This window comes from Podarcis gaigeae (genome assembly GCF_964106915.1).
Source record: "Podarcis gaigeae genome assembly, chromosome: 9".
Taxonomy (NCBI): Eukaryota; Metazoa; Chordata; class Lepidosauria; order Squamata; family Lacertidae; genus Podarcis; species Podarcis gaigeae.
This window is the reverse complement of record NC_139685.1, coordinates 21900656-21927033: the sequence shown is the minus strand read 5'-3', so window position 1 is coordinate 21927033 and position 26378 is coordinate 21900656. Positions and strand designations below refer to the sequence as shown.

Sequence of the window (26378 nt, the reverse complement as noted above, 5' to 3'; positions counted from 1 at the left end):
TTGGGGTGAAATGCATTAAAATATAGTACACTCGTACCTTGGAGGTCAAATGCCTTGCGAGTCGAACATTTTGGCTCCAGAACACCGCAAACCTGGAAGTGAGTGTTCTGGTTTGCGAATGTTCTTTGGAACCCGAACGTCCAACGCAGGTTCCACAGGTTCCAATCAGAAGCCGTGCCTTGGTTTCTGAATGTTTGGGAAGTTGAACGGACTTCCAGAATGGATTCCATTTGACTTCTGAGGTACGACTGTAATTCTTAAGAAATGACAGGCTGGATATAGACTGTGGCTAACATCACAGATATGGATGAAAAGATATGGATTGTGGCTAATGCCAGCTGTGGGAACGCACTGGATGGCAGAGTAAAATAGGAATATGTGCACAGCCAGGCATGGTATAGTAGCTGATGTAAGTGTTACTCTTATTGCAGCATCCCTTTCCATTAACTTCATAGACCAATATGTCCCTAGACACTGTCTGCTGGCAGTTCTCTCTCCTCACTTAATTCTGAGCATTTGGAATGGTCACAAACATTCCGTAACACTCAAGCAGTTCAGCCAATGGCTTGAGAGGGCTCATGTTCATCATAATATTAGCCAATCACTACAGAGGTTTCAAAGAATACCGTATTTGCTTATCCATTTTTAAATTTAAAAAATGATTACATAATGTGATGGGTTAAGGGGCTGCTTGTGCGTAAATGGTTGAGTTCTCAACTCATGCAATCAGTTTCTAAACTCTCCCAGTCCGCGGAGCCATGGATGCATGGCTACCTCAATCGCTGGCAGACTCCGTCAGTGGGCGCTTCCGGAATTTACGCCAACATAAGAGTTCCTTAACGGAAACCCTCCTTCTGGATTCTCTGCGTGACAGTTTCCTGCGCGGAGTAGGCGTCCCCAGCGGAGGTCCTGAAACCTCTCCGCTGTTCTCACTGGAAGTATCTTGGAGCCATCCCTCCGCCTGAGTTTCTGCAGGAACTCTCTCTCTCCCCCTGTTGGTTCCTTCCTCAGCATCCGAGGGTCTCCTAGCCTCCTTGAGCCCTTCCACCACCTGACTCTCCGATGGCAGTTCCCTGACACATAATGAAGAGGGTTTAACGTGACACAATTCTTTCTCTCCACCCCTCACCCCAAACTCTATACATTCTGTTCCTCAGATCGATATTATGATCATGAAGAGTTGAATGAGTGAGATAGCCAATGAGTGAATGCAGAACTCAATTCTGAATTGGCCTGGTAATTAGTAAGCTTTTTGTGGGGGGGGGGGGACTGTTGTCTGCTTTCTGAGAATTCTCTCCCACTGGGAAATGACGGTGTGGTGACAGTGCTATGTGTAAGTGGATGATCACATAGTCTCCTGGAAAATGTAATTCCCCGCGTCAGCCATGGCTGAAAACCAGCTAGAAATTCAAAACCCTCCCCACCTCAAAACAAACAAATCCAGGAGCAGGGTCCAGATCTAGAAGTGGGAGTGGAAATATATAAAAGGTTTGCAAGAAACAAATGAAGATAATTGGCCCGAACAGAGCAATTATTCACCCAGTAAAAGAGAGAAGGGTTAAGTGTTTGGGCACATACTTCATTGCAACCAACAGACATTTCACTGGGAGTTAAGAGGTTAATGTAAAAGACCTTGATGCACGTTTTCCTTCAAAGCAACCTTGTCAGAATAACGTATTATATTCTGAGCCAAGGGCAAACCTCTGGAGAAAACAAGGCTCAATTCACAATACAGCAGAGGGGCCAGTTTGTGAGGGTGATTGGGGGCGGGCATTGTTGCATGCGTGACATCAGAACGCTGGGAGGAGCTGGGGCGGAGCCAAATGCAGCGGCCATGCTGTTTCAATGGCCGGCAGCGCTGCCACTGGGGGGAGACTGCTTTGATGCTCCTTCCCCTCTGTGGGAAGGAAACAATCAAATTGTTTCTCAATTTGACCCTTTTACATGGTTTTGTATGTATTGTGGTATTTTATGCACTGTGACTTGCAGTTGTTTTTATTTATCATACTTTAGTCATTATTTATTGTAACTGTTAAGAGTGAATTTCTGCTTAATTATTATTTGCTGATGTTTTGAAACTTAAATTTCATTGTTTCCTATTATATTCTGTTAGTTTTTTTTTTGAAAATTACTTTATTTGATATAAGTTGTTCCATTTTAAAGTTTCGTTTTTATTATGACTTTTTGTATTGGATCAGATTATGATAAGATGTGTGTTTTTTGCTGTATATTTTGTTGCCATAAACCACCTTGTATATAGAAATATAGAAGGGTGGTACAGTGGTACCTCTGGTTACATACTTAATTCGTTCCGGAGGTCCGTTCTTAACCTGAAACTGTTCTTAACCTGAAGTACCACTTTAGCAAATGGGGCCTCCCGCTGCTGCCACGCCGCTGCCATGCAATTTCTGTTCTCATCCTGAAGCAAAGTTCTTAACCCAAGGTACTATTTCTGGGTTAGTGGAGTCTGTAACCTGAAGCATATGTAACCTGAAACGTATGTAAACCGAGGTTCCACTGTATACAAATTAAAAGTAAAATGAAAATGAAATGATGGAAGAAAAGGAGCTGGCCACTAGAGCCATACCGCGCTCAGCTTCACGGTTTGCCTTTGTACTTTTTAGACATTGGGGGGCTGGCCCTCACCCCCAAAATATTGGGGGGCCAAAAAGGCTCAGTCCCCAGGAGCTGGTGCCCCTCAATACAGCAAGCTTTCCAGGCCGAATTCGAGCCCTAAACCATGAGCCTCTAAATCATTCAAAAAGATCTGTAGATGGTTCTGATTTTGCAGTCCAACGTAGAGATAAGATAGCACAGTCTGCCTGGACACCAAAGCTCAGAAGATAGCCATGAGTGCAAAGAGACCATAGAGCAAAGCACAGGGGTAGGCAACCAGAAACTGCTGGCCTTCCATCGACAAGGCGGAAGTGAATATTTTGGAGGCTGAGAGGCTGCACCATCCAATAATGAGGAGAGCTAGCAGAGTTCCGAGAAACCCCCTGCAAGAACATAAAAAATCCTACTGGTTAATAAGAGGAGAATAAAAACACTTCAAGGGCCTTCCTAATCAGGGATGCATTGATAGCCAAGGGCCAGTGGCAAAGACAATATAACATCAAGCCAAACAAACAGAAGATGAGGGGAGCAGGCAGGAGGGCATTTTTCATTTCGGATGAAAAACAGCTTCATAATTTGCAGCTTTAAAAGTCTAAGCAGCAAGTAGTAAATTAGTCAGCTGCTATCTCGTTTGTTAGGACGGTAAGACAAACAACCGCAGCATTTTCATCCCGCAGCGAACCAGAAGCTGGCAGCAGATAAAGAGAAATGTGTGCATGATGTAATATTTGCACTGTGCAATCTAGGGCAACGGGCACATCCGCCCTGCAAACTGATGCCGGCTTTGTATCAATTTGACTGACTTGTGGAGGGAGCTGGAAGTGGCAGCTTAGCGAAGGGTCTGTGAATTCGCTCGTGTCACTGCTGCCCCCCACCCTCCGCACAGAAACAGTTGGCGCTTTTCTCTGGACAGAGGGAATGATGAATGAAGTGGCCGAATCCTTTCATAATCATATGCCTACTATGTTAGCTTGTTACAGGAACAAGCTATTTGTTTGTTCTTATATTTACAGTGGTACCTCAGGTTACATACACTTCAGGTTACATATGCTTCAGGTTAAAGATTCCGCTAACCCAGAAATAGTGCTTCAGGTTAAGAACTTTGCTTCAGAATAAGAACAGAAATCGGGCTCCGGCGGCGCGGCAGCAGCAGGAGGCCCCATTAGCTAAAGTGGTGCTTCAGGTTAAGAACAGTTTCAGGTTAAGTATGGACCTCCGAAATGAATTAAGTACTTAACCTGAGGTACCACTGTACGTCGTATCCCCTTTTCCTCAGTGCAGCTTACAGCAATTTCATCAGTATCTAATCGGCAGCTTGAGGAAACAAAGGAAGGGAAAACGAAAATGACAAAGAATTCATTTCCAGTCACTAACCATTTTTTTTTTTTGTCCTCCATTACTGTTCTTCTCTGTCTCCAAAATATAGCTCTCTTGAGATACACAACCTGTTTGGCTTCCCTTTGTCTCTCTCTTCTCTACCAGTCGCCCCTCACCCCTGTCCCTGCCCTTACCCCCCATCCCGGAAAACAAATCACACTTTTAAGGAAAAGTCTATTCGGGCCCTTAAATATTTTGCAGTGAGGGACACAGGTGATGTGTTAGGTGACAGAGAAGCCACCATAGATAGGAATGGTGCCAATGCCAGTTTCTCTTCATTGCTTTTTCTTCCCCTCCTGCTCACAGGAGAGTTGAGCCTAAAGATGCAAGGTGCTATTTCATTGCCTATCTTACTTTATATATCTATACCTATATATCTATGAGGGACGCGGGTGGCGCTGTGGGTTAAACCACAGAGCCTAGGACTTGCCGATCAGAAGGTCGGCGGTTCGAATCCCCACAATGGGGTGAGCTCCAGTTGCTCGGTCCCTGCTCCTGAAAACCTAGCAGTTCGAAAGCACACAGTGCAAGTAGATAAATAGGTACCGCTCCGGCGGGAAGGTAAACGGCGTTTCCGTGCACTGCTCTGGTTCACCAGAAGTGGCTTAGTCATGCTGGCCACATGACCTGGAAGCTGTACGCCGGCTCCCTCGGCCAATAAAGCGAGATGAGCACCGCAACCCCAGAGTTGGTCATGACTGGACCTAATGGTCAGGGGTCCCTTTACCTTTATATATCTATGTACATCAGAGGGGCAGAACCTCTGTTCCGTGAGCCCAATTAGAACCACCAGATCTCCCAGTTTGTCCTGTGAGACCATTTCAACCAAGCCACGCCCACCTGCTCTACACCCAAACTCTTGATTCTTAATCTGCACAGGCAAAAATGGGTCACCTGACATTGTGACATCAGGTGATTGACAGGAGAGTGGTCCCACCCACTTGTCAAACTTGGTCCATTCAGGCTGGGGGAGAAAAGCTAGCGGGCTAGATCCAGTTTCCTAATTCTGATGTTCATGGAACATGACATACAAGGGGGGGGGGAGCCATAGGGATTTTATAGTTTAAATTGTGATGGGTTCACTGGACATTTTATCTGGCCATTTTCTAAAATAGGCAACAGGTCTGTTATGAAGTCTGGCAATTCTCCAGAGTAAGCCCATTTTGCTGTTGGTGTTTTTAAAAATACACACACAGTGCTTAATACATAACAATGATTACATAGTTAACCAATTAGCCCTGCCTATTGCTGTAGAGACTGCTAGGGTTGCCATGTTTTGAAGAGCAAAAAAGAGAACACATTTGCCGACTTCTCCTTTTAACTATGAATCGCTATGATGACTCTACCCAGGAAAAAGAGGACGTGTCCTGGAAAAAGAGGACATATGGCAACCCAATGACAAGACAGAATTAATGGTGAAACCACTGTTTGCCATAATAAGGGAAGAAGAATGCTTTAGTATATGGATTGTTGCCAGGACAGACTTTAGCTGCTCAGTGGAGTAAGGCGGAAACTCAGTATGATAAAAAAGCAACAACAACCAAGACCAGCAGCAGCAAAATGTATTTAGATGCAACTGCTGCTTTGTAAAATGAATCAACGGGATTTTTTTCTGTTCCATTTCCTGGCTGCAGTTGATCCAGAGCTGCTTTTGCAGCTCCCACTGTTTCATCATTGATTAGGGTTGGAGGAAAGCAGGTGGTTACTAGCAAAACATTCCCCATAATCCTATCCTAACCTGGGCCAGAGCCCTGAACAGGTGATACAAGCCAGATATAATTACCTGGCTCATCTGTTGGTTGTGTAAGCAAAATAAAACCTTCCTTTACAGAGGCAGTGTACCACATTGTGTGCTGGGAAGAGGCAACAGAGGGTACTAGGGCTGGGCGATATATCAATATATTGTCCAAAACCGGTTTGAAATCCATATTGTTATATTGGTTTCATAATTTTTGATCTGGCATATACAGTGGCACCTTGGTTCTCGAACTTAATCCGTTCCGGGCGTCCCTTTGACTCCCGAAACCATTCGAAAACTGAGGCGTGGTTTCTGACTGGCTGCAGAAACTTCATGCACTCAATTGGAAGCTGCGTCGGACATTCAGCTTCCAAAAAATGTCCACAAACCGGAACACTCCTGCATTTGCAGCATTCGGGAGCCGATTTGTTCGGGAGCCAAGATGTTTTACAACCAAGGTACCAGTGTATCACAAAGCCTGTTGTGTGTGTGTGTGTGTGTGTGTGTGTGTGTGTGCTGTGCAAAAATCACAATGCAGGAAAAACTGTGAAGCCAGCCAATGCCTCTACATAGCTCCATCCTTATTTCAGACACCATGATATATCCTTATATTGCGATGTTTAGCTGGTGATATATCACGATGTTCTGGAGGTCCGTTCTTAACCTGAAACTGTTCTTAACCTGAGGTATCACTTTAGCCAATGGGGCCTCCCGCTGCTGCCGTGCCACCGCCGCACGATTTCTGTTCTTATCCTGAAGCAAAGTTCTTAACCTGAGGTACAATTTCTGGGTTAGCAGAGTCTGTAACCTGAAGCTTCTGTAACCTGAAGCGTGTGTAACCCGAGGTAGAAGAAGAAGAAGAGTTTGGATTTCATGTCCTGCTTTCTCACTACCCTAAGGAGTCTCAAAGCAGCTAACAATCTCTTTTCCCTTCCTCCCCCACAACAAACATTCTGTGAGGTGAGTGGGGCTGAGAGACTTCAGAGAAGTGTGACTGGCCCAAGGTCACCCAGCAGCTGCATGTGGAGGAGCGGGGAAGTGAACCCAGTTCACCAGATTACAAGACCACCGCTCTTAACCACTACACCGCACGGGCTCTCTGTATTGCCAGGCCCTAGAGGGTACCTGTCACTACCATGATCTGAGTATCTAGAATAAATTTGGCTGTCCGCAATTGGAAAAAAGCATGTTAACCTAAACAGATCCAGCAAAGCAACTCCCATAACTCTCTGTTTCCCCCATTGCTTCTCTTATCCTTTCTTGTTATTTCCTGGTGTCATCTGTCTCAGTGAAGCTCACATTACCCCTTCCTTATCATTCAAAGCAACCTGCCAGCATTTGAGATGAAACTTCATACTTACTGTAAGGAGAAAAAGACCGCGTAGGTTGATAGGATCACCATGGGCAGCAGGCAGTAGCCTAGTACACTCGCCACACAGCCATAGGAAACACTTGTGAGGCTCATCAGGCTGAGCAAAGCATGAATTGCTGTGCAACCAATAGCACTCATGCCGTAAACGTAGCCAAAGTGGACTTTTCCGGCCTGTAGAAATGAAGAAAGAGAGGAGGGGATCACCATGCAAATGGTAGATCAGCCGGAAAAGAAGTGGAAGGTCTTCCTTTCTGCCAAGCCATGGAGGCAATGGGGGTAGAATTTGCTGTTATGTGATTGAATCCCGCCTAGAAAAAGGGACAGAGGAAGAGGAGGAGGAGGAGGAGGAGGAGAGTTTGAATTTGATATCCCGCTTTCTCACTACCCTAAGGAGTCTCAAAGCGGCTAACATTCTCCTTTCCCTTCCTCCCCCACAACAAAGACTCTGTAAGGTGAGTGGGGCTGAGAGACTTCAGAGAAGTGTGACTGGCCCAAGGTCACCCAGCAGCTGCATGTGGAGGAGCGGGGAAGCCAACCCGGTTCACCAGATTACGAGTCCACCGCTCTTAACCACCACTCCATGCTGGCTTTGCATCCTTAAGAGATGCATTGATGATGAGGGAAATGCGCTGGAAAGTGTGGGGCAACATTTCATTTTATACAACATCATTAATTAATTTATTATTATTATTATTATTATTATTATTATTATTATTATTATTATTATCTAAGCTTCCCACAAATAAATCATAATGAGTGCTCGATAAATAGCAGATGTAATCTAAACTTCCTGCATTTTTGTGTGCAAACAGATCGGGGTGGTGCCTCATCCAATAGCCAACATTGTCTAATCTCTCTGCAAACACAGGCGAATGTGCCTTGAGATATAATTGACCTGTAACACAATTCCTTCCACATGGAAAGCCAACATACCAGGGAGTCAGCTATGCATCCTAACATCTAGTTTTCTACATGGAAGGTTTTCCCTGCCATCTGGAGGAACAACCAGTCACATAAACTCTCGCCTGCGGTCTAAAGTAATGGACCTTACCACTCCAGTGAGAACCTGGGTCTAGTTATTGTTGACCTTGCTGGCTTGTACCCGTTCTTTTTTGTCTTCTCCGTACTGAGCGTTCTGCAAAGTGTTCACCTTTCTGTTGCAGCAAAGATACATCATACCTCTTCATGAAAAGGTACGAAGCTTTCATAACTGAATACACAAAACGAGTCTGGGCTTGGCCATTATAAGCAAAGGAATACCTAGAAATTTTCAGTGATACCTTTGATGACTCTCCAAGCTGATGGCACCAATAGTACAATTGTGATTTCCTCCCTTAATATTGCAGCCAAAAAGCAGTCGCTGTTGCATTAACCTATCAATGACCATTGACCTTTACATGGCACTTTTCTACTTCTTCCTTTGCTTCACCCAGTTATCATTCCCCCCCCCTCCTTTTAGGGTGCAATCCTACACATCCTTAAGTAAAGGTAAAGGGACCCCTGACCATTAGCTCCAGTCGTGACCGACTCTGGGGTTGCGGCACTCATCTCGCTTTATTGGCCGAGGGAGCCGGCGTACAGCTTCCAGGTCATGTGGCCAGCATGACTAAGCCACTTCTGGCGAGCCAGAGCAGCACACAGAACCGCCGTTTACCTTCCCGCCGGAGCGGTACCTATTTATCCACTTGCACTTTGATGTGCTTTTGAACTGCTAGGTTGGCAGAGCAGGGACCGAGCAATGGGAGCTCACCCTGTCATGGGGATTTGAACCACTGACCTTCTGATCGGCAAGTCCCAGGCTCTGTGGTTTAATCCACAGTGCCACCCGCCTTACCTGGGATTAATTCCCATTGAACTCAATGGGACTGACACGTGAGGAGACCCCACATGGGACAGCATGTTAATAGCTATCGACTCCGTAACAAGGACTGTCATGGCAATTTGAGAAGACACTTTTATCTCTGAAAGAGAATTAACGGGCCACTGGCTTTTCCAACACTCATATTTCCAGCACTCCCCCGACTGCTGCTCACATACTGTGGGTATATAATGCCATTAGTGTAACAGATTACTATCAACAACCTCGATTGTCATTAAAGGTTTTCAATAGGTTTAGCATTTTCAATTTGGGCAGGGAGGTTTGATCTGCAATATTTCCTGCAGATGCCACGCATAAACACAATGCCAGCAATAATCAGCTAATATTTTAACTTGTTTGTTCCAGAGCGTTTGATTAATTGACACAGCCATACTTAGCAGCTTAATCTAAGATTAACAAATTGCTTGCGCCAGAGGCAGAAGACAGCAAGATAGCGGCTAAATGAAAACTCTCTTTGATATACTGCTTGGCGGAGGAGGGAGGTTTTGGTGCAATAACAAAGGGAAGGGGGTAGTTGGGGAGGACAGGAGGGAAATGAAGCTGGAACAGATCAAGTCAAATTATCTTCCCATTTCCCATGTCCCACACGCGTTTCTATCTCCTTGACTTTCATTAGATGCTTGTTTGTGGGGTGGGGGAATTAACTGCTTTGGAACTTAATAGTTCTGGTGAGGTTTATGTACACAGAACACACATTATTTTCTCAAATCTAACCTTTTATGACATAGCCCACAGATGGCAACTTTGGCCCAGAAATACTTGCCATCCCCCAAACTGCCTGAAATACAGACCAAGAAGGAATATGTTCAAGCCTCTCTGAGAGAGATTTTGCCAGAAATTGACAAAGAAACCAGCAACCTGGAAATCTGAATGTCATTCAGTCCCAGCGTACCAACTGCTCAAGGCTGCTCATTGTCTTTTAGGTCTCTGTTTCAGGTGGTAGAACAAGTGTGGGGAACCTTTGGTCCGCCAGAAGTTGCTGAACTACAACTCCCATCAACCCCTGCAGGTATGGCCAATGGCCAGGGACGATGGAAGTTGTAGTTCATCGGCATCGGGAGGGCCAAAGGTTCCACACATCTGGGCAGGATCTACAGAAGTATGAAAAACGCTGTTAAAAAGTTATTAAAAAATATATGGTAGCTCCCAATGCATTTTGCCATTGATGATTGGTCACTGCTCCACAGCGCCTTCTGGTGTCACATTTTTATAACACATTTTTAACGTTATAATGGACCAGTCCAGCTGAGTCCCTGCAGGGGTAGATACAACCTAAGCCGCGGCCTTTCTCAACCTGTGGGTCCCCAGATGTTGTTGAACTACAACTCCCATCACCCCTAGCTAGCAAGGCCAGAGCTCAGGGATGATGGGAGTTGTAGTCCAACAACATCTGGGGACCCACAGCTAGAGAACTGCTAAGGCCATTCTTAAGGAAATCAGCCCTGAGTGCTCACTGGAAGGTCAGATCCTGAAGCTGAGGCTCCAATACTTTGGCCACCTCATGAGAAGGAAGACTCCCTGGAAAAGACCCTGATGTTGGGAAAGATAGAGGGCACAAGGAGAAGGGGACGACAGAGGATGAGATGGTTGGACAGTGTTCTCGAAGCTACCAGCATAAGTTTGACCAAACTGTGGGAGGCAGTGAAAGACAGGAGTGCCTGGCGTGCTCTGGTCCATGGGGTCAAGAAGAGTCGGACACGACTAAACGATTAAACAAGGCCATTCTTAATGGTGTGACAGTACAAGGTTCTTCGTCTTTGTCCCTTTATCTGTGTTCACCAGTATTCACAATTCTGGAACAAAGGAAGCTGTTTGATCTAGCTTAGTATTGTCTACATTGATTGGTAGTGGCTCTCCACAGTTTCATAAAGAGGGATCTCCCAGACCTACCCGGATATTTGGGACCTTCTGCATTGAAAGCAAGTGCTCTACCAATGAGCTACAGCCCTTTCCCCTATGGTACATGTGACTGTCCACCTTAGGGTGGTTTGTTTCTTCTTGTACTGCTACTAATTCCCTTCTGGCTGGCTTTGCAATATATACCGTAGACAATAGCTTCTTCAGCAGCAGTAGCAGCAGTATTCCTGGGAGGAGTGGCAATGCTGTAGATGGCAGGTTTTCTTCGAGCTGATTTACCCCAGTCTTTTTGCATATGATAAACCTAGACAGCATCTTAAAAAGCAAAGACATCACCTTGCCAACAAAGGTCCGTATAGTTAAAGCTATGGTTTTCAAAGTAGTGATGTACGGAAGTGAAAGCTGGACCATAAAGAAGGCTGATTGCTGAAGAATTGATGCTTTTGAATTATGGTGCTGGAGGAGACTCCTGAGAGTCCCATGGACTGCAAGAAGATCAAACCTGTCCATTCTGAAGGAAATCAGCCCTGAGTGCTCACTGGAAGGACAGATTGTGAAGCTGAGGCTCCAATACTTTGGCCACCTCATGAGAAGAGAAGACTCCCTGGAAAAGACCCTGATGTTGGGAAAGATGGAGGGCACAAGGAGAAGGGGACGACAGAGGACGAGATGGTTGGGCAGTGTTGTCGAAGCTACCAGCATGAGTTTGACCAAACTGCGGGAGGCAGTGGAAGACAGGAGTGCCTGGCGTGCTCTGGTCCATGGGGTCACGAAAAGTCGGACACGACTAAACGACTAAACAACAACAACACCAGTAATTCCTAGCCAGCCTATGCCAATTTATATAACCAAACCACCACATGAATGCCAGCACCATACAACGGTAGGTGTCATGGAAGGCTTAAAGGACATACCAGTCAGAAAGGTAGCTAACTATGCTTTTGTTTTGTAAACGGAGGACAGGAAACTCCTGAATCCACACAGCTACATCTAAGTCCAGTGCCACCTAGTGACTAGACTGCATAATGACACTACCCTCCCGGTAAATTTCCGAATGCTCTCAGCCACGTCAAAAAAGAAAAAGAAAAAGGTAAATGTGGACTCATTTCTAGGAGTGCCATAATCATTCATGCAACCAGTTCTCTATGTGGGGCGCTCAGGTGGAATTTGGCAAGGCTGACCAAAAGAGACAAAAGAAAACTGCAGCGGAAATAGGCCTTCTGGCGGTTCCCTCACTGCGAGAAGCAAAGTTACAGAGAACCAGGCAGAGGGTCTTCTTGGTACTGGCGCCCGCCCTGTGGAATGCCCTCCCACCAGATGTCAAGGAAATAAACAACTATCTGACTTTTAGAAGACGTCTGAAAGCAGCCCTGTTTAGGGAAGTTTTTAATTACTGATGTTTTAATGTATTTTTAATATTTTGTTGGAAGCTGCCTAGAGTGGCTGGGGAAACCCAGCCAGATGGGCGGGGTATAAATATTATTATTATTATTATTATTATTATTATTATTATTATTATTATTATTGCATCTAAACGAAAACAGGCCCTCACCCGTGCGTCATAAACTCAACCTGCGGGCAAGGTGTGCCAATTGGTGGAGTGAAAAATGCCACATTGTAGTTCTGTTCCTTCAGCAAGGTTACAACCAACATGTCACATGGGTTTGTGAAATGACTCCTGTTTGTGCATGACCAGGATCCGGAGTTCAAAGGTGCACTTTCAGTACCAAAAAGACTTGAAGGTCCTACAGGTGTATCAACGTTCCTTGGTTTATTTTCTATATGGTGGATGCAACAAATAATAGCCATTACTTGGGTTATCAGCAGGAGATGATGCATACATTTTCCAATGGGTGCAACCACCATGTCTTCGACTCCAGGGGTAGCAAATGTCCTACCTTCCAGAGATGGTTTGGCTACAGCTCCCATCATCCCTAACCACTGGTCCACACTGTCTGGGGCTGAAAAGAGTTGGAGGTCCAATGACAACTGGAAAGAACTAAGTTGGCTCCTCTCGTTCTACTCCATCCCTTCGCCGGGAGCTTTGCTTAATGAGGAGGAAAAAATGCAGCCTGGTCTCTGGGCTTTCACAACAGCTTGATCTCCAGAACTCAGCACATCGAAGGTTTTCATCACATGGGAATGCACATTATAACCTGCTAATTGGTGCTGATCCAGCAGCTGTTTAAAAGAGTTGCCAACTTTTTGTTTCAAATGTTCTGGCACCTTAGCAGGGTCAGGCCCCGAGTGAATCAGAAAGCAGAAGTCATCAGATGCTGGCAAGCCAGAGGCAGAATCACGGACAAAAGTCTTCCTCTGTGGCAGGCGCAGAGAGTCAACATGCGCCAATGAGTTCTAAAACAAGACAGGCCAGGCTACATTTCTGCCTCCTTTTCTCTCCCATCTTAAGCCCCCGTGGAGGGCAGCTATGGCAGAATCACACACATATACAGTGGTACCTCTGGTTATGTACTTAATTCATTCCGGAGGTCCGTTCTTAACCTTAAACTGTTCTTAACCTGAAACACCACTTTAGCTAATGGGGCTCCCCCCTGCCACCACACCGCTGGAGCACAATTTTTGTTCTCATCCTGAAGCAAAGTTCTTAACCCGAGGTACTATTTCTGGGTTAGCGGAGTCTGTAACCTGAAGCGTATGTAACCCGAGGTACCACTGTACACAGCAGTCTCACATGCAGCCTTGTGTGAAATTGGCTGAACCTAATGACCTGACATCCTAACATGCAAAAAAAGGAAAGGTAAACCCCTGGACAGTTAAGTCCAGTCAAAGGCGACTATGGGGTTGCGGCGCTCACTTCGCTTTCAGGCCGAGGGAGCAGGCATTTGTCCACAGACAGTTTTCCGGGTCATGTGGCGAGCATGACTAAACCGCTTCTGGCGCAACGGGACACCGTGACGGAAACCAGATTGCACAGAAACACTGTTTACCTTCCTGCCAAAGTGGTACCTTTTTATCTACTTGCACTGGCATGTTTTTGAACTGCTAGGCTGGCAGGAGCTGGGACAGAGCAATGGGAGTTCACCCCGTCGCAGGGATTTGAACCACCAACCTTCTGACTGGCAAGCCCAAGAGGCTCAGTGGTTTAGACCACAGCGCCACCCGCATGCACGTTTTGGGGTACGTACTGTTTAGGGAAGTTTTCAAAGTTTGATGTTTTATCGTGTTTTCATTATTTTGCTGGGAGCCGCCCAGAGTGGCTGGGGAAACCCAGCCAGATGGGCAGGTTATAAATAAGAAAATGACTATTATTGTTATTAATCGCATAATTAGCACAACATATAGTGTTCTAAGCAAAAGCGCTGCTGGCAACTTTTAAGGGAAAATGTCCCAATAAGGTCGTTTCAGATAACTACCTAATTTTTATTTTTTAAAAAATGGGTTGGGTTGTTGTTTTTCTCCTGTTGGTACCTAATTCATATATTGACAGCCCTATTTGCTGATGCTCTTAGCCACTTTCCTCTCCCAGTTGCAAGAAGCCCTTTTTGAACAGGTCAGGAAGCACAGCGGCCGCATCACGTCTGAGTGGCTCGGAAGATTTCAAGTTCAATGTGTTGCGCTTTATATAATGGAAGGTGCCTGGGGAGGGCACAACCACACAAGGCAGCTGAGAAAGCTTTCAGTTCATCAATTAAGTTGGTTAGATAGCTGTTGGTGCTGCGTTCAGGTGTCCTTTCCCACTATCCCAGCGATAGGAAGCCTGTGGCTCTCCTGATACTGTGCGCTTGACCTCCTATCATCCCTGACCATTGATCAGAAGCAGCTCATTCGACAGGGTGCAGCCACAAGGCTAGCTTCCTAGCAGATGAGTCACTGTTGCTTTCGACATTCCTTAGCACGTGGGGCTTTTAATCGGGCTCCTTCTCCCTACAAAGCACAAAGTCGTTTGCCTTTCTACTGAGGATATTGCTATGAGAACAGCGGCAGTTTGCACTATACCGTACCAGTAGCAGCATCGCTCCAAGCGCCAGGCAGAAAACCATAGGCCCTGTCAGGTCCGTCTCATTCATGATGCTGCCATCTGCTGGCTTCATTGGGTTGAGGACGGTTAATGTTTTTTGCCAGATGTGATCGAAGTTGATCCCCAGCTCTGCAACAGAGGAGGGGGAAGAAGTTTCAAAATGGTTAATCATCCTAAAAGAAAAACCTCAGTGCAATAGCTCGCTTTAGAATAACAAAACAGTCGGTTGGCTGTAGGCAAATTATTCTAATGATGCATGCGTTGTAGCCAAGACTTAATTTGGAAGTACCGATTACTCAAAGGAAAACTATGTGAACCAGATCACTGACAGGAATAGCCCTGTTGAATCAGGCCAATGACCCATGTAGTTCAGCGTTTTGTTCCTGCAGCAGCCAACAGAGACTTCTGGAAAGTTCACAAGCAGGACCTGGGTGCAACAGCCTTCACTGCATGCTCTGTTTCTCTTGCACCCAATACAATACGTGGATGAAATCAGACATCTTCCAATGTGAATGTTGATGGATATGCTCTTTATATCCATGCTAGGTAAAGGTAAAGGGACCCCTGACCATTAGGTCCAGTCGTGCCCGACTCTGGGGTTGCGGCGCTCATCTCACTCTACTGGCCAAGGGAGCCGGTGTACAGCTTCCTGGTCATGTGGCCAGCATGACTAAGCCGCTTCTGGCGAACCAGAGCAGCGCACGGAAACGCCGTTTACCTTCCCGCCGGAGCGGTACCTATTTATCTACTTGCGTTTTAACGTGCTTTCGAACTGCTAGGTTAGCAGGAGCAGGGACCAAGCAATGGGAGCTCACCCCGTCGTGGGGATTCGAACCGCCGACCTTCTGATCGGCAAGTCCTAGGCTCTGTGGTTTAACCCACAGCGCCACCCGCATCCCATATCCATGCTACTTTTATTTATTTGATTAATGAGCTGCCCGTGCAATCCCATTGTGCAAGAAGATATTGCATTGTTTTCATAAGGCAATCACTAATTTTGGCAGACAAGAAAGTGGCTGTAGTGGACACCTCGCTTCGGAGTAGGTGGCTTTCAGGATTCAGTAACATAAGCTTTGTCAGAGAAATTGCAAACGGAATCCCTTATCCAGACCTTGTTCAGAGCAGAAATGAATTTGCTCTCTGCCACAATAATGAGTTCCATAGCTTTACCGCAGAACAGTCTTGAAACAGTTACAAATGAACAGTACAAAATACAAAATAACACATTGCTCGTAAATAAGCAAGGAATGCGGTCTGATCTTCTTTTCAGTCATTAATACAGTTCAATAACTTTCCTCTCTCTCTAATGAGATCCTATGGAACCATCTTGCTTGTTCACTATCTCTGATACTACTGCTGGCTCCCGCAATTGACAAAGACGCTGAGTTCTCAGGTTTCATCTTTTTGCTGTGAGAGAGCTTGGGTTTCTGGGATGAGCCATCAATTAGCCTTAAACACTCTCCTTGCCGCATTTGCTAAAGACAAACACCTCGTGCCTAATGCAAACCTCTCTGCATAGCATTTTAAATACAACACAGTCAAACATAGCATTGTATGAATATTAAGCTTATACTATTAAAAGGCCTGTTCTACTAGTGACCCAAGAAGCCGAATGCAGCCTGTCAGCTGCAAACATTGGAAACCTCTCAGCAATTTTTTGCGGGGGGGGGGGGGGCGAGGCTTGGATGAATTCTAAGCTGAATCAGGCAAATTTGGAGAGATTCTGGGCTCTTCCGAGTTGAAAAAGGTATTCTGCAAGGCGTCCTATGCCAAAGCGGGCTGCTCTCAAGGCCTCAGGGCTGCCTTAAAGCATCAGAAACCCCAGAAAGCACAAAGAGCTTGAAACACTCTAGCCCTGTCTAAGCATTCTGTCTTTGTGTTAAGCAAAATGTGGGGGGGGGGGGTTTGGCGGGTAGTGGTGGTGAGAGAAGCAGGCAGATCCAGTCATCCTTCACAGTAGGCTTAGATTCAATTAGATTCAGTGGCTGGCTAGACTGGGCAGTGAACAAGGGTTCCTGGGCTCTGAAAGGCCCCCACCAGACCCTCACAAAACCTCATTGCCCTCCATCTTCTTGTACAACACCTGGCCTCTGAGAAAGAGGCAAGTGGGTCCTTTTTTGCAGTCATTTTGGGTGAGATGGCCAGGAAAATGCCTGTGCATTTGTAACACAGACACATGTTTTCCTAGGAAAGCCTTATTTAACCACCACAACAAAACAACAATAACCTGAAGTTTACAAATGTATTTCTAATCACTATGCCAAACTCCAGTGGTGGATAACAAATTCTCCTAGCCAGCTTGCTTGGAAAGATGTGAAGCAACAGGGGCGGCAGAAGTGTGTGAAATTACCCAAGCTCCCAGCAAAAATAGCATTTTGCTTCTGACATTTTCACAGTCAGGGTGGTTCACAGTCAGTGGTTCCCAAATCGTGGACTGTGGGATCAGCCATGGTCAGCGAGCTTTGTTCTGATGGCCTGTAGCATGTGCACACTAAATATTCACAGTGACTTTTAACTGTGCTTTATTGCTTATTTTATTTTTTATATTTAAACATTGTATTTTATTGCTTTACAATTTGAATCCGGCGGGCTGCAAATTGTAATACAATAAAATACAATTTAAGAAATAAAAGAAGCGATAAAAATACAATTAAAAATCGTAAAGCATCTAGCACAGCACACGGCAATTTCTGCAACAGGCAGAGGAATTGTTCAGTAGTGTGTCGGCAATTGTCCAACGGTCTGTGGGGAGGGGGGAGCTTGGTTGTCAAAAGTATGGGGGGGGGAGAGAGAGAGGGGCATGGTCCAGTCAGAACTGAGGAACCCGCAAACTCATGAACCATCTATGAACAAGCCACTGTCTCTCTTCCTATTAAGATTGCAAGGATAGAATTTGGAGACCATTTAAGCCACTTGCGCTCCTCCCTGGAAGTTCCTCTTAGGCAGCTTCCCAGCCTTGGGTCCCTGGGTGTGGACTACAACTCCTATGCTCCTGGGCCAGTGGCCATATTGGCTGGGGATGATGGGACTTTCTGTCAGGTTTTGGAGAATTTGATCCCTCCCACACTAGCAGCCAATAAGCAGAGAAACAATAAAAGTTCTTACCAAGAATTTATTCAATAATTCACAGAGAGTGACGAAGGAAGGCAGTCTCCCTAAGATAATGGCGTTGCTCCGAGAAAAGTCCCGCCCCCTCCGTCTCTCCTATCCTACATCACCCCTGTATCGGCTAATCTGAGCTTTCTGCCTCTGAGCTCTCTGTTCTAATAGCCTCAATGCACTCCTGGTCCTGGGCGAGGGGGTGGTCAGGAATGCTTTCCAGAGACACTGAGTCTGTCAGCTGTCTCTCCTCTGGTGCTGCTGCTTCTTCCTGCTGTTCCTCTCCCAATATTTCCCAGCTTCTCCCCTCTGCAGCCTCTGAACTGTGCCCTTCTGCAAACCACTGTTCTAAATCTATACTGTCCTCCTGTTCTTGGGAAGGTTCAGGAGAACGGGGAGCAGTCCCCACGATTCCTCCTCAGTCCAGCCTCTGACATCTGTCAGGAGTGCTAACTTGGCCCTATGACTGTGGGTGCCAGGGGCTGTGGGTGCCATGCAGCGTGCATGGCCCTGGCACCAAAATTTGTGTGTGCCCGGCTTGGTGTGCTCTGGCACCCAGGGACCCAGGGAGTTAGCATCTACTGAACTTGTAGTCAAATGGCATCTGGGGACTCTTGTGTTGGGGGAGACTGCTCAAAGGAGTAGGTTTCAAACGTGGTAAGATTAGGGATGGGTAATCTGTGTCTCTCCAGATGCTGTCACACTTCAACTCCCATCAGCCCCGGCCGGCATAGCCAGAAATCTGGAATGATGGGAGTTGTAGTTCAGTAACAAACAGAGAGCCATAGGTCCCCCACCCCTGTGACAGGTAGATAGACTTGGGGGTCACTTTTGTCCTCTAAGTGATCAAATGGAGATAAGTACTGTGCATTATTTAAATATATGGGAAAAGGCTAGACTCTAACAGGGGAGTCCTATGGAGTGCAAATACACAAAGCACATTCAAAACACATCCTGCCCCCCAAAAGAATACTGAGAACTGCAGTTTAAGGGTGCTGGGAATTATAGCTCTGTGTGGGGTAAACTACAGTTCCCGGTACATCAGAATGAGATGAAATATTTCCACTAGGTATTTCATGTACAGATTTTTTAACCTTCTTCATTATTTAAATCTAACACAGTTGTTGTTGTTATGGTAATCTATAGTATGTTATAGTTATAGGATATTTATTAAGTTTTGCCTTGGAATACGCTGCCTTTGTTTTTTAAAAAAAGCCGGCAAATTTATTACTAGATATGTAAACAAGATTATAACAAGTGTTTATTAATTATAGGTACCTTAACATGATATCTGATTATGCAATATAAATATAGAGGGAAAGGCAATGCTATGAAATCTGAATATGAAATTTATTTTGATGCTGTCATCTAGAGGCAGTAAAGTACATGATGTATGTGCCATAAAAATGAGTTATCACCTTTATTTTCCATGCAAATTGTAGTGCTGCCCTTTCAAATATAAACATGTGTCTGTGTTACAAATGCAAGACAACAAATTAAACAAAGCTCTCCCCCCCCCCAACCCCATTTTCTGATTTGATAGCCTAAGATTGAATATTGCTTTTAAACATACTTTCTACCTAGGATTTTGACTGTGCTGTGATCAGTTAAATTACTATTCTGGGCACAGAGCAATTGAAAATGTGTGTGTGTGAGTGGTAAGTTAACACTTCAAACTTCAATAAACTTTCTCTTGCTTACATTTATTTAATTATAAGAAAGGGAGTTTTAATTGCAATTTATAGTTTGATATTTTGGACATTATGAAATGTCTATTAAGAACATGTGATCTGCTGCTTAAATTTAACATGAAGGAAGGTGCCAAAATGAGTCAAGCAATGGAGTAAAATCTGGCTTTTGGCCTGCAAGCGGTGTAGGCCCAATTGCCTTCTAAATCCGGCCCGCGGATGGTCTGGGAAACTCTTAAGTTGTGGGTGAAAATATCAGATGACACAGCAATTCTTCAAACAGCTCTTGTTTATTCACAGGCCAGAACAGAACTGAACTGAAGGGTTCAGTCAGCCTGCTTATATAGAGCTCCAGTACAACGTAACTGTAACAAATTTCTAAAACTATCCAATCACTGAACATCACTTTCGATCCCTTATTTGCATAACTATCTACAGTATCCCCCTGCTGGCCCAGGGTGAGGACTTCAGTACATAACAGAATCAGCATGTTTCTACATGAGTGGAATGTGTGCTTTTGTTTAAAATGCATCTCTGAGTTATTTGTGGAGCACAGGAATTTGTTCATCCTCCCCCCCCAAAAAAAATATAGTCTGCCCCTCCACAAGGTCTGAGAGACAGTGGACAGTTTGCTGACCCCTGGGGTAGAGGGTCAGAGCTGGCCAAAAACATTTTCAACTGCTGGAGGTGAAAGACAAGATGCTCCCTTGCCACCAATCCACAAGCACAAGTCAAAGGAACTGCTATTTGAACTGTGCTTTAACATTGGTAACAGGATAGCATCTTCCATCACACCTGAGGGCAGCTGACTAGGTTAAGGGATACAGGGCAGGTCTAGTGGCACACACAACACAGCCACTTAACACTACCTGGACACAACTCCCAGCCCTTGAGCATCTGCTGCCTGAGGCCACGCTTTGCCCAATGACAGGGCCGGCTCTAGGAAGGATCACTGTGCGTTGTTGTGTGGAGAAATGTCGGCTTCTCGTGTTGGGAAGCCAGAAAAGGGGTAATATTCCAGGCAGGTCATTTCCCCAGCCTCAGAGGAGTCCCACCCCTCATTTAGACAAGTTCTTGTTAGTAATATTATAGGGAAGGAAAATAAATCACTTCCTCCGCAGAAATTTGCGATGAGTATTAAGGGATTCTGCTCCACGTAGAAGCCGCCAGAACATCGGGAAAGTGTAATTAAGTGTTTTAATTCCGTACCTTCTAGCAAAGGTGGTTCTTCATCAAAGCTGTCAGGGTAAGCGGTGTTAGGTGGGAACTCTGAGGTGAATGCCGGTTGAAAAATCTGGCCTGTGTACTGCTGAGAAGACGAAGCCCTTTCTGGAGAAGCAAATGCATCTGGCGGTGGCGAGGCAACTGCCCAACCTCTACAAGGAAGACAACATGGGGAACGGGAGTCAAAAGCACTGCTACTGGAGTGAAAGGGCATCTTCCTCAAAACAGTATGAATTGGGTCTAACCAGGGGTTGGCAAGGCTTACTAGGCATGGGCTGGATCACTCCCACGGAGATCCTCTGTGGGCCAGACCTGCACAGCGCAATGCCGGAAATCGCGTCTGCGCATGCCCAGATGCCGAAAATTGCACCTGCGCAGAAGCGATTTTCAGCGTCTGGGCATGCACAGAAGCGATTAATTTATTTATACCCCACCCATCTGTCTGGGTTTCCCAGCCACTCTGGGTGGCTTCCAGCAAAATATTAAAATACAATAATTCATCACATATTAAAAGCTTCCCTAAAGAGAGCTGCCTTCAGATGTCTTCTAAAAGTCAGATACAGTGGTACCTCAGGTTACGTACGCTTCAGATTACAGACACCGCTAACCCAGAAATAGTGCTTCAGGTTAAGAACTTTGCTTCAGGATGAGAACAGAAATCGTGTTCGGGTGGTGCGGCGGCAGCAGGAGGCCTCATTAGCTAAAGTGGTGCTTCAGGTTAAGAACAGTTTCAGGTTAAGTATGGACCTCCGGAACAAATTAAGTACTTAACCCGAGGTACCACTGTAGTTGTTTATTTCCTCAACATCTGACAGGAGGGCATTCCACAGGGCGGGCACCACTACTAAGAAGGCCCTCTGCCTGATTCCCTATAACTTCACTTCTTGCAGTGAGGGAACCACCAAAAGGCTCTCAGTAAAACCTCTGTGCGCTTCCCTCCTCACTGTGCCCTGCCAGTTCCTCCTGCTCCTCATCATGGCTGGGTGGCTGCCACTCAACCCTGCCAGGTACCCAGTGCTCAAGTCTGCTGGGAGCTCTCTGCCTCTTGCTCCTCAATTGCTGTGGCTGTGCCACGTGCTGCAGCCACGGTCCCTTGCAGTGACCTACACCGTGGCCCAACCACCAGCAGAGTGTCGGGGACCATGGCTGCAGCAGCGGAGGAGCAAGAGGAGGCAGCGAGCACCCAGCAGTGGCGATTGCCCGTGAGCCTGCTGCCCTGAGACAACCACCTCACCACGGCTCAGAGGCGAGCCAGCCCATGAAAAAAATGTGCTTTCTGTAGCATTTGGAAATTGGAGAATGTGTCTTGTTGGCCTTGGAAGGAAGGAAGGAAGGTAAACAAAAAAATGCATTGCTACAACTGTGTTCAAGAAACATGGGGATTAATATTGAAAAACTATTGGTGAGATCTTGTTCTAAATCTGTGTTATTACTTCTTCTTTTTTTTAGGTAAAGGGACTGTAAAGTACCCTAAGCATACATTTTAATGTTTTTTGTTTTATTATAAGTGCAGCCAACTGATACGCCTCATAAAATTCTCAAGGCTGGAACACTTTCTTAACAAAAGGGGGGGGAAACCCAATTAAATTGTGTTATTAATTGCAATTGAAATGCAATGTTAAAATTAAACCAGTAAATTTGTTCTATTTCAAGCACTTACTGTTTGCTTCTATACTCATTTCCAGGGGGTTCAGGCCCGCTATAACCTTGCTCTTGGTTTTCAGCGATGTAATCTGACTGGTAAAAATCTATATCAAATTGCTCAAAGTTTGACATACTGAAGAGAAGGAAAACAGGTTACTTTAGCAACAATGTAATCTGAAATACAGCAAATGTTTGATATGTGTGCCTTTTGGAACAGAACCGGGAAATCCAGGTTTACTGATATACTGGGCGTTTTCTCTGGAATTAAAAGCATTTCTTCCGTTAATTTTACAGTGAATCCAAATGATGCTGCCGCTAAACTATTGCATTCTATAACAAGTCTATAAAATCACGGGCACAGCAGAGAGGTATTTTTCTCTGTAGGAATGCTAGTGAAACTGGCATCCAGTTTACTATATGTAGACTCCGTAAGGTATATATTAACGTTTTCATAGTTAACTTAGCACTACAATTTATGGCAATGGCCCCTGGCCCTAGCTGTTAACTTAGAGCTTCCCCCCACTCTTTAAAAAAATATTAAACAAGTTAATGGAAAATAGAATTTACCTATTCTGCAGGTAGGAGAAAGAAGCCAACAATAAAGACTTGTCTGGCTAGAATCAAGCCCTTCCCTTGTGAAAGGAGACTATTGAGGTCCACCAGATAAGATATACAATCATACCTTGGTTTTCAAATGCCTTGGTACTCATAAGTTTTGGCTCCCGAATGCCGCAAACCCAGAAGTGGGTGTTCCGGTTTGTGCACTTTTTTGGAAGCCGAACGTCCGACGCAGCTTCTGATTGTCTGCAGGAAGGTCCTGCAGCCAATCGGAAGCCGCGCCTTGGTTTTCGGAAGTCAAATGGACTTCAGGAAAGGATTATGTTTGAGAACCAAGGTACGACTGTAAGCTTGTCTAGGAGAGGGGAGGTGGAAGGACTTATAGAGTCTGCTTGTTTTCCATTTAGCTGTGGGTCTCTAGTCAGAAGTGCCACTGAGTTAATTAGGGCTTACTCACCAGGAAGTGGGTACGGGACTGCATACTAACAAAACAAAAAAAAAAAAAAAAAGAACTGCCATCCTGAATAGGGGCAAATGTCCATGTCATCCTGTTTTCTTGCTGATATGGTACCAGCAGGTTTAGGGGGTGTGTGTGTGTGTTTGTGTGTGCAATGGGGCAACAGGGATGAAGAAGAAGAGTCTGGATTTGATATCCGGCTTTATCACTACCCTAAGGAGTCTCAAAGCGGCTAACATTCTCCTTTCCCTTCCTCCCCCACAACAAACACTCTGTGAGGTGAGTGGGGCTGAGAGACTTCAGAGAAGTGTGACTAGCCCAAGGTCACCCAGCAGCTGCATGTGGAGGAGCAGGGAATCGAACCCGGTTCACCAGATTACGAGTCTAATGCTCTTAACCACTACACCACACTGGCTCTCAGGGAGGTGGGGAAGAGTTATGAGTGATTCACCCACCTGCCCTGTATCTGCTCCTAGAGGGCTAGAGAATGTCCAACTAGGCCTCTAAATCAGGCATAGGGAACATGTAGTTCCTCCAGATGTTGTTGGACTCCAAATCCCATCAGCCATAGCCAGGAGGGCAAATTGCAATGGATGATGGGAACTGTAGTCCAGCAATATCCCATCCTCACTCTATCAGCGAATAAAGTAAAAGAAAACGTAAACCCATGCAGGAACAACTTTCTAAGAAAAACTTTAAAATGTGATCAGTATTTCATTGGGAGTTCTTTTAAAAACAACAACACAGAACGCATTTTGTATTTACAAGTGCTGATTGATATCCTATAATCAAATCAACCTGCTTGAGCCTGATGCCTTCATTTATCAAAAATACTTAGCACAACAATTATGCCATATAGCAACTCTCTTTCCTGCTAGTTAACAAATCATTCATGTTTCCAAATTTAGAAGAAAATCTGATTTATTTTTAATAAGTCTAGTAAATTAGGGTTTTTTATTAGAAATGTGACATTTTCTATAAATTATGTGCACATAAAATTATGGAAGTACATAATAATTCTTAAAGAAATCCTGGAATATATTTTCTAATTTAATTGTCAGTACAATTTTAATGCTTTAAAATGCCTTTAATATTTCTCAGATGTACCCCTCCCCCCAAAAAACCCCCACCCAAAACAAAAGCCAAGCTGTTGCTATCAATTACTTGAGTGTGTCTAAAGGTGCACAGCTGGGACTTATAACTACTCCTTCTAAACATTTAAAACTGAAGGCTCATACCTCTTCCTACCGTCGATGAAAATTCCCTACTATAGATTCAGTTTACATGCAGACAAACGAGCCAAGCCTTCTGGTGTCTTCAGCAGGGTGATCTTGAGCTATTTATAAAGTCCTAAATTTGGCTTTCCAACAGATGCATGACAGAAAGACTTTCAGTGCCATGGACATTATTTCCAACATGATATGTCTGGTAACAGAGCTAATAAATTAACCAGAAAGTAGACAAGGCTCTTTACTTTAAAACAGTATTTTTGGTCTTTGAACAGTAATTTTAAAAACCCGCCTTGCCTAGCGGGTCCCAGAGAAGGACATTGCACAAAAAAAGGTTCTTTGGTGCTGCGGCTTGTCCTTCGCAGGGGACGGGACACTTTTTCTAAACTTCTGCCTTCTGCTCAAGTGGCTGACAACACAATCCTATAGATGTCCTACCCAGAGAATTTCCTAGCAGATGACCACAGTGCCTGGAGACAGACAGTCAGGTTCTGCATCCATAGCAGTGGCCAGAGGAGGAATGACTGCTGGGAGGGAGCGATCAAAGGCATTAAGGCACAGGTGCAGATGTGAGTGGTTTGGCGGCGAGCGTTGCTCAGTTGGCGGCTGGGCGTCGGGGCAATCCTTTGTCTTGGATGGAGGGGAGGTTGTAGTCTCTGCCTGCCCCTCCAAATGCTGGGGTATCCCATTAAAGGGGTCCGGGGGCAGTGGCGATGTCCGCATGGCCAGGCAGGGCCCAGGGCGAAAGGCACTCCCCCAAGAAGCAGTCCCTGCGGGGGTCACTCCATTTGATGTACGTCTTAGGAACCTCTGCCTAGATTGACCACACATATTTGGATTGCCCTAAGCCAAACCTCTTTCATCTGTATTCAATCAAGTTGTGGCCTGTATTGACCCCAAACCAGTCTTATTGCTCTCTTTATTTATATGGGCTGGGGTATGGGGACATGGGTGGCGCTGTGGTCTAAACCATTAGGTCCAGTCACGGATGACTCTGGCGCTGAGGCGCTCATCTAACTTTATTGGCCGAGGGAGCCGGTGTACAGCTTCCTGGTCATGTGGCCAGCATTACTAAGCCGCTTCTGGTGAACCAGAGCAGCGCACGGAAACGCCGTTTACCTTCCCGCCAGAGTGGTGCCTATTTATCTACTTCACTTTGACGTACTTTCAAACTGCTAGGTTGGCGGGAGCAGGGACTGAGCAACGGGAGCTCACCCTGCCATGGGGATTTGAACCGCTGACCTTCTGATCGACAAGTCCTAGGCTCTGTGGTTTAACCCACAGCGCCACCCGCGTCCCATAATAAATGGTGGGATTTTGAACAAATGGGATATGGATGAAAGTACAAGCTTCAGAACTGTGCCAGATAAGGAATCCCTGAGCTGCCTTATGCAAAGCAGCCTGGCTGGCTTAGCAAAGAGCAAATCTGTTAACATGACAAAAAGGGTTGATTGGGCCATTGGAGAGGAATCCTTTGGCCTGGGGAGATAGATGTTGCCAAGGTGTGTGTTTGAAGTGACAGGAAAAGAGAGTTTTAGTTCTGGGAAGCAGGAAGGAGAAGGAAAGACCAGGATCCATCTTGGGCTGGCTGGCTGAAGGCTGGCTGAGAGAGCTGCATTGCTGTGGGGCACAAACCCCTCTTGAAATGACCATGCTGTCAG

The 26378-nt window shown here is 45.5% G+C and overlaps 1 protein-coding gene across 2 annotated transcripts; it reads right to left on the bottom strand.

The window, feature by feature from the left end:
- Positions 1–1261: 1261 nt before the first annotated feature.
- YIPF7 (Yip1 domain family member 7) lies at positions 1262–24872 on the bottom strand. 2 transcript variants are annotated; one of them, XM_083755089.1, is made up of 6 exons: positions 24773–24872; positions 22490–22606; positions 20815–20981; positions 14802–14947; positions 7093–7274; positions 1262–2999 (listed from the first exon to the last, which is right to left on the bottom strand). In XM_083755089.1, exons 2-6 carry the CDS (start codon positions 22603–22605, stop codon positions 2837–2839), a joined length of 774 nt encoding a protein of 257 aa, XP_083611215.1. In that variant the 5' UTR covers position 22606; positions 24773–24872; the 3' UTR covers positions 1262–2836. The 2 variants fall into 2 exon arrangements, with proteins under 2 accessions (XP_083611215.1, XP_083611214.1); XM_083755088.1 differs by having other exon boundaries at positions 24727–24866.
- Positions 24873–26378: the final 1506 nt, after the last annotated feature.